This window comes from Seriola aureovittata, chromosome 19, assembly GCF_021018895.1.
Source record: "Seriola aureovittata isolate HTS-2021-v1 ecotype China chromosome 19, ASM2101889v1, whole genome shotgun sequence".
NCBI lineage: Eukaryota > Metazoa > Chordata > Actinopteri > Carangiformes > Carangidae > Seriola > Seriola aureovittata.
In genome coordinates this window covers 14999752-15008670 of record NC_079382.1, presented here as the reverse complement: position 1 = coordinate 15008670, position 8919 = coordinate 14999752, and the positions used below count along the sequence as shown (strand labels likewise).

Genomic DNA, 8919 nt, shown 5'->3' with positions numbered 1-8919 from the left:
TTTTCCCATGGTGTTGAGGGCTGAGGTGCAGGTGGAATCTGCCCGGGCCAGGTTGCTTACACACCCCCGAGGCTTTGAGCACCGTGACACAGCAGCCAGCTATGGCAGTTTGTTGAGCAACTGCCTATTGGTGCCTCAAACAAAGACAAAACAGGTACAGACAATGACTTTTGGCTATATAGACAAACATTATAGTCCATGGACTCCCCTCTTGTAAAAGACTGCCTAGGTATTCTGTTTTTCTGATGGATTTATGGGTAAAATCAATCAACAACTAAAATTATTTTGCAGAAGACCCCCCTCACCCCTCAGCCTGCACCCCCCTGCAGGACCATCATCTGAACTCAGAGCCCCACCTTTAAAACCAGCAGTTAGGGCTGTTCTTACACCTCAAACCCCTTTTATTCACACAGACATACAACGTGCACACTGAACACGCAACACACACCTGACATGCATCACATTCACAAATACATGCAAATGCACTCCCCCTCTCTGCCTGTCTCTTTCCCATAATTTATTTATGTGCTACAGAAACTGAAACCTGTCTCTTTCTACACCCTATTAAAAATTTACACTCGCCTTTCATGTTTTTTTTCTCTTACTAATAGCAAAAAGCATTGGTGAACCTGACATAATGCTAATAATTTGGCTGGGTTTTCTCCCCAGTTACCATTATCAAATACTCTGGGTTTTTTGGATGTTAACGCATTTCAGAAACAAAAAAGACAGCTATAACGCATGTTAGCGTGTCCTCAATATGAAGCATATGCAAATGATGCCACTTATCACAATTATCACTCAGAGGAGTGGAAGTCTAGTTTTACTGGTTTGGAGCTATAAATAAACCATTAGTAGGGAAAAATATAGGCATGTTAACAAACACTGAGGAAAAAAAAAACAACATGCAGCGTTTACTGTCTCTTCACCTCTGCTGGCTTGACTAATCAGCCTGGATTGAAAGGATTAGCTCAAGAGCTTGTTATACACTGGGAATACAAATGAGTAGGAGATGAGTCACAACGAACAACTTCTATTTGTCCAATTATAATATTCACTGTTAGAAGAAGTCGTTTTTGAGGCCAGGAGGAGTTTTACAGTATATGCCGAGAATGATTTTGTTCACTTCCCTGTGTCGCACTGACGCAGTTACAGACATGTTTACTTGCCAGCTGCTCACCACAAGCGACCTCTTTTTGTTACAGCGAGCAGCTCCACTGCAGGCGTGTGTAAACAGCTGCTTTGTTGCTGTTGAATGAGAACGAAGGAGTCACTCACTCTCGGGATCCACCCAGATTTTTTGCTTGCTTGGCACGACATTTGAATTGGCAAGCTACTGAGGCCAGGCCAACAAGACAAAAAGCAAGAAGAGGAATAGATTTTAGGCTTTATTGTACAATGGGGAGGCTCTTGAGTGCAGTTCAGGTGTCATTTTTAAGATTAATTCCATGTCTGTGAAAGATTTGGTGATTTTTCTTTTGTTAACTTTTCAAATAAGATTGTAACTGTGGCGTCTGGGTTTGACAGCATAGCTGCCAATAGTGCAATGGATTTAGGCTGACTACAATTTTCACTTTAGGGAAAACTTATAACTATGAATAAGAATATAATTGGTAGCCTGAAGTAGATCCATCATAGATATTGTGCATTTACCAAAGAGAAACAGTGATATTCAAAGTGTAATAAAACATAATAATACAGGAAATGCTCTTCAGTCACATGGATGGTTGTCTTAAAGTAGAAACATTAAAAAGAAGAAAAGATCCTGTTAGGTTTTTTGTTTTGATACAATAAAAATAAAATCAAAAAAAAAATGTCTGATGAATTTTTTGATCATTTTATTTAAAATAAATGCCCCAAATCCTTCTCCTTCATGCTACTAAACACATGGCTATACGTTACAGAGAGGTGAGGAGACTTTGAGCCAGTTGGTTTGGTGCAGTGCGTCATGCAGTGCCTATCACAGAGCATTTATCTTATACATCTGCTATAATTCTCAGATAACACATAGAGTGAGCTTGTTTAGGTAACCTTTGGCCAAGATAGTTCGCTCTTGAACGTGTAAGCCTAAAAATAATTTCTCGATATATTGGACATGGGTCTGAACTTTCTTCTTCTTGGGTGAATTCAATCATGGAGGCTTCATCTCCAGTGCATCTCCTCTTCAGTGCTCATTCTCGAAAACTGGGAACAATGTTGTCTTGTGGATATTTTATAATGTTTTGCTTTCTCGTATCATGGCAGCCTGTGCATGGACCCCATAAAATAGGCTGTGCGTTTTGTTTTCGTGCAATCGACTATGTAATTACATATTTGACTAGCATTTCTTTTGAACGCCCACCAAATCCCTAAGAATTTTCCGCGTTAGCAAAATGCAAATGTTTTCCTCTGTCCCTGCTCCTGCCTCCCTCCCTCCCCTCCCCTCTCCCTCCATCAGTTTGCTCATTTGCTGCTCATTTGTTGAAGCGTCATTGCAACTCTCCAAATGTCAACTACAGTGCCTAGAGAGACCGCCTTGGGGCATTTAGGAAACAGCAAATGGCAGACTCCTTGCGTGGCATTGATGTAACTCCATCACCCCACCCACTGGTTGTTGATGATAACTGCACCCCTGGAGGCCAGTCTTGGTGAAGTTGGTTCAGGCCTGAACTGCTGAGGCATGTGGCGACTGGAGCTCCTTCTTGCATGTGTTGTACTCAAAGCACATCAGGAGTTGAATACACTGGTTGTGGATACAGTTATATGAGGCTATGGTTGCTGACATATTTTCACACATTCTGAGTTTGACAGATGGAGAATATTCCGTTTTCTGTACGGTTTGTGTTTCATGCAAATGGCCTGTCAGCTTTCTTGTCATAGAGATTTATACAGTGGACACAGTTTCACTGAACACCCCCTCAATCAGAAGATAAATAAGATTCTGACTCACTGCTGCTCTCTCTCACTCTTATCGCCGAGTGATTGAGCCATGTGCCACAATCACCACAGCAACCATCTCAGATGATGTGTAAAATAATTTTATTTTGAAGTTCTGCCACTCAGACATGAGGGAATGACGAATTCTTTGTGGTGAAAGCCGTTGTTTGTGCATCCTCCCTGCAGTGCTACTCACAGGTCACACACGTCTTTGAGTTCGTTTGAGGGTAACTCGCCCACCAGGAAAGGCAATCCTGCAGGCACTTAAACATTTCTCTGGCTGTGTTTTAGTCGGAAAATCCACTTGTTGATGAACCTTAGCATTTGTTCGTGTTTACATTACATAACCTCAGACTTTAAACCCGCTGCCTACACACGCTCTTGAGTGTCTGAACTCTGCTGTCCCTTATTCAGAGCTAACTCCAGCAGAACTGAGCTCTAAACTCTTTCACAGGTGTCACATGAGGTTCTGAGCAACACTTCTGAGCATTACCTACTCAGCTGTGCTGGTAAAGTGACAGTCTGACGGTTTGCATTTCTCAGCCCTGTGACAAAGATATAAATAAAGGAATATTCGTGCCGTATATGATAATTGGAAAGAAAAAAAAAGTGGAGAAAGACAGAAAATTTGGATTATAACATGCGTTCTATAACCAATTTCTAGCACAATTTCTCATGACAGCTGCCATGATAGTTCATTGGTCAGTAAACAACTAATCGCTTCACGTAGAAGAATGTGATAATACGCTAAATTAATTAAAGAACAACATTTCCCTGCTTCGTACGGATAGAAAAAAAACATTGACCAAATTGCAGAGGCCGTTTCTGCAAACAGTCCTTGGCAACTAACTAATCCCATTTGTTCAGCCTAGTCCCAACTGTCTGCCTTTCAACAAACATGAGAACCATCAGCGTAGGAGACGAGAATGAATGTTTTGAACATTTATTTTCCCTCGCACCTCAGGAAGAGAACTAATGGACTGTTTGTCAAAAATCTGAAAGGCTGATTTGGTGAGGTCAGCGTTGCGTTAATGTTGATAGATTCTCTGGCATTCGCAGCACATCCGTCCGTCAGCCAAATATACCTAGCTTGTGCATTTGCTGATATGTGACAACCTTTACATAATCATCACCCGATACTGCTCAAAGCACATTTAATTTGTCGTGACTGGAAAGGGTTAGGATTTTTTGCATGAATAAAGACACAGACAGAAGTGCAGGGCACCTCAGCATGTGTGACACTGAAGACATTACAAACACATTTTAACATCAATTACAATAATACTTGCAATTTGATAACTCTGATAATTCTCACTGTGTTTACATGAGTATAGATATTCTACTTTATTGTCACCATGGTGAAACAAAATTTGAGACGACATAACTCAAACCTGCATTCATTCACTTTTTTGGCTACTTCTCGCTACAAGTCGTGAACACAACACTGAAATATTACCACTTTATAGAGTTGATATGACATAACATTTTAACATTAGCATTCATCTGGAGGAGTTTGTAAGTCCAATATCCAGTCCCCTCACATCACACAGAGTCATTTGATTCATTGCACTTTAAAAAATAATGATCAGTGCAGCTTTAAGTTTTTGTATATTGTTATTACAGCTGACACAGATTCAAATTCATAGCCATTATTTAATGTTAACAAATGCTACACCACATCAATGTTGAGTTGATTTCCAAAAGAATACAGGTAGGCTTTATTTGGGCCATGAACAGAATTCTGACTACAAAAGTACAATATCACATTATCATCCAAGCTCCCAGGTTACCTGTCTCATAGACTAGGTTACTTAATATACAGTTAAAGAACACTCCACCTTTTTGTAATAGAAGGCATTTCATGTTAGAGTGAAAATTAATTCAATTCTCTGCTTTTAATCTTGTTGGCAGAGCCGCTGGCATTTGTTTCTTGTTGGAGAGATAGGATCCACTGCCTACTATGCTCAGAAGAGAATAAGACAGAAATGATATCTGAATGAATTCTACAAAGCATTGCTCCCTGGTGCCTTTTTTTTTAATCTGTCCCTGTGCGGAAAGTCATCATGTCTTGATACAGTACAGCCACATTCAATTCAGTGGAGCTCAGTACTTGCAGTTAAAGGTAGTATTTGTGAAGCTATTTTATCTTTGGGATGAAAAGTCATTTTATAAATGTGTTTCACTTAATACAGAATTGTTGGCCATCCTTTGTACCCTTTGTTGAAAAACCTAAAAACACTCCAAGCAGAGAAGCTATGGGAGGAAAGGTAGATGTGTGGCGGGTGAGTATGTTTCCCTCTGCCAGGCCATTAATGACCCCTTGAAATGAAAGCAAATAACATAACAAAGGCATTCTGCCCATGCCTGTCATCTCTTTGTATAGAAACAGCCTTAGTGGATGTCACAGTGAGCATCCTGAGAGTGAGACCGGCGCTCCAGTATGACGGACGGTTCGTACGGCAGATCATCCTCTCCCAGTGCTGAACTCTGCTCCAAGTTCACAAAGTTTGGGATGTTGAAGTGAGACAGGAAGGCACACTCTCTGTCTGTCTTACTCTCCTCTATTAGTCCGTTGAGAGGTCTGTGGCCCCCGGCTTCCTCAGTGTCCGCTTCCGTATCATTCATCCCTGAGGAGCTGCTGCCTCTGGGTCCCCTGCAGGTTGCCTGCTGGGCTCCGGCCCCGCAATGCTTTGCAACACTTTTCTCCTCTGGTTTTTGCTTCCCCTCACCCTTATCCTCCTCGTTGATATAGAAATGAAAATATGAGTGGGACTCCGCTAGCAATGGGCGAGAAAAGGCTTTGTCGTTTTCCTCCTGGGAACCACTGATGTCTACCAGACAGCTCCCTGGTCGATGACGCTTTTCAGCAGAGTCTGGGTTTCTGTTAGGAAAGAAGGAAAGAGCCAGAGTGTGATTGCAGCAGGAAAGGGTTTTGAGAATGTGAGGAGCTTTTATTATTAATTTTATCCTGGGTGTAGCTGTAGGCAAACACTTAAAATGACTAAAGATGTCTGTGCCTCGATGTTAATATTAAAAAAAAAAAAAATCCATCTTATTTTTCTGAAAAAAGAATATGTGGGGGGGGGGGGGGGGGGGTGACGTACTACCAGCCAATAAATTCCCTATTTCATTCATAGTTCAGACTTTCCTCAGTGCTGTTGTCAGTCTGACCTTGCTATCGGCAGGTCAAATATCAGCCTTTCATAACAGCACAATAACGTCACGTGCACGACAGCAACCGCTGGTCCCCAGAGTAAAACACCTCCCAACATAGTCTACTGTCAGAATAACAAAAGCACCAGTAGAACTCATTACAGCCCTGCCTCTGTCTGAGTTCACCCCTCAGACGTGAAAGCTGCCCCCGTCTCTTCTGAGATGAGAAGAAGAGCGAGAGATGAACTGCCCGAGTTCTCCTTTGGAGCTTTAATCCCCCGCAGGCCCGGATATAAAAGTCACACATGAGACCAAACGTGGGCTGTAGCTACTGTAGCCCCCTGGTATACTCACTCTTGATGTGTCGCTCCTGTCTTTGTGAGCAGCGTGAGGACAAAGAACATGAAAATGACAAACACGGCCAGTCCGACCCAGAAGCCAATGACGATGGAGTCTGAAATGCCAGAGAGAAAAAAATAATCTTATTATTATTATGATGATGTACATTGATTTAATGATTGGAGCCATCTCTCTCACCCCACCCCACCCCTGTGCTTGTGATTGTAATTGATCTCAGGGGCCCTCTCTCTCTGAGAGCAAAACCCTCATTTACTCAGATAGAGCATTCAATGTTTGTTAAATTTGATTAGAAGATTGCAGCTGCCCACTTGTCTATAATGTTTGCTGATGGCCATTTTTTTGTGTGTGTGTCTTATTAAGTGGCTTGTTCATTACAGGTGGAAGATAAAACACCAGCACAGGTGCTGCATGACACATTGCTGCCAGAGAAGCAGGTATAGCCCTGTCACCACTGCTGAAGCAATAAAAACAATGCAGAAAATAAATAAATAATCATTAATAATTAATCACAGATGAGTCACCTTGTTTGCTGTTACACATTTTTCTCATGCACAAATACTGTGGACTCATGCATGCATTGAAAGGCGCGCGCACACACACGCACACGCACACACACACGCTGCACAAAGTAAAAGGCAGTAAAGGCAACAGCAGATTGTCTCAGTGTTGTATTCAGCTTACATCTGTGCGCTTTGAGTCCCTCAAAAGACACGGGCTCCTCGTCATCATAATATTCATACTGCCACACGTAGTCACTGCGACGTGCGCTGGTTTGGCTCCGGTTGTGGAAGTCAGACATTTCAACGTTTCACCTACCTTGGCAATATAGGAAATAAATGAAATCGATCCAGCGAGGAAGCTGTTTAAATGGCTACGAGGTTACCACACGCGTAAAGTTTACAAAGCATCATCACGTGAAACCTCTCTGTTGTTGAAATCAAGTCTACAGTCTGTGAATTTGGGAATTCCGCAAACAACTCCCTGATTATCATGTCCCTCCTCTGGATTTTAAAAACGTGCCAGAAAGGTTGGTAAAGAGCAGGGAAACCCATCGCTTTTCCGTTACGCAAAAACTCCATCCATCCTCACGGCAGTCCTGAGAGCGAAGCAGCACTTGCTCAGTGCGCATCGCCGTTATCCAGCATCCCCTCTCCTGGCGGTTCATTCACTCCCTGGGATACTGAGCTCACGCTGCAAAAAATGTTGATTCCTTACAAGAGGAGGTGTTTTTAGTGCAGCTGAAGGATCTATTTAAGACCTCAGACTGAATTTTGAGGTGGCTTTTATATAAACATATTGCAAGTACATACAAATAGTTTACATATTCACACACAACATAAATCAGACTTTCACATTTTAAAGGCATAATGTTTGAATATAAAATTATGTATTTGGACGATTAAGGTGAAATAGTCTTTTTTTTCCCAACACAGTTTCACTTATTCAACAGCTTTAGGTATCATTATCACTTTTTCCTTGAAATAATAAATAGTGTTGAAAAACAGAGATAAGTGGACATGAACCCAACCAGCCAATGACAGTATAATATACATAATAACATTATGAATTATGCATGATAACACTTTACAATAGTCTGACACACCACTATATTTGAGGAGACAAATGATGCTAATATGACAGAGTTAATTTGGAAAGATTAATTAGTAGTCAGACTCACAGACTTCTAAGAACTACTCACACATTAGGATAATAATGATCAGCATTATCTAAAATGAAGTGTCATTATCATCTATGATATATTCCCTGACTCAGATTTATTCCTATTTGCTATTAATTCAATCAGTTTCCTGGTTTGACAGAAACATCAGACTACATTAACTCCAGCTCTCCAGAACGTTCACTTGCTAAATGATATGGTCAGAGTGCAATTTAAAATTCTCCTCTTCATGGTCTGGCTCCTCAGTGCATAGACATGCTGTCAGTAGCTGATCTCTCAGGTGGAAAAATCTCCATGCTTTCTGGTGAAAGCTTTCATTTATGCACCTAAAGAATGGAGCAGTTTGCCTGCTGATCTTAGACTTGCTGTGTTGTTTCAAATCCAAACTAAAGACTTTCCTCTTCAGCCGAGCTTTCTCTTAAATGAACACATCGTAGGCGTGTGTGTGTTTATGTGTATGCATGCGTGTACGTTTCTGTGTATGAGCACAAATGTTTTGCCTTTTTATTCTGTTTTTATGTGAAGCACTTTAAACTGCCTTTGTATGAGATGGTGCTATACAAATACATTTAAATCTAAATTTGTTCTCATTCCTCAGGAGTTTATGTGTTCCTGTCTACACTATATAATGCTGACAGTGCACTGGTGTGACAGATGTTACAGGAGAATTCAGTGTACAAGATGTAGGTCTATGCCAGTGGACATCAATCCCAGTGCCATGTTGGAACGGTACTGCCAAATTCAAAATTTAAAAAAAAGTCAGTAGATTACATAAATAAAAAAAAACATTTGTTTCCCAAGATCCATCCATC

The 8919-nt window shown here is 41.2% G+C and overlaps 1 protein-coding gene across 1 annotated transcript; it reads right to left on the bottom strand.

Annotated features, from left to right (window-relative positions):
* Positions 1-4245: 4245 nt before the first annotated feature.
* Positions 4246-7561, bottom strand: LOC130187815 (melanocortin-2 receptor accessory protein 2A-like). Its single transcript, XM_056405718.1, has 3 exons — positions 7111-7561; positions 6424-6523; positions 4246-5797 (listed from the first exon to the last, which is right to left on the bottom strand). The coding sequence occupies exons 1-3, from the start codon at positions 7226-7228 to the stop codon at positions 5308-5310; spliced, it is 708 nt and encodes a 235-aa protein (XP_056261693.1). The 5' UTR covers positions 7229-7561; the 3' UTR covers positions 4246-5307.
* Positions 7562-8919: the final 1358 nt, after the last annotated feature.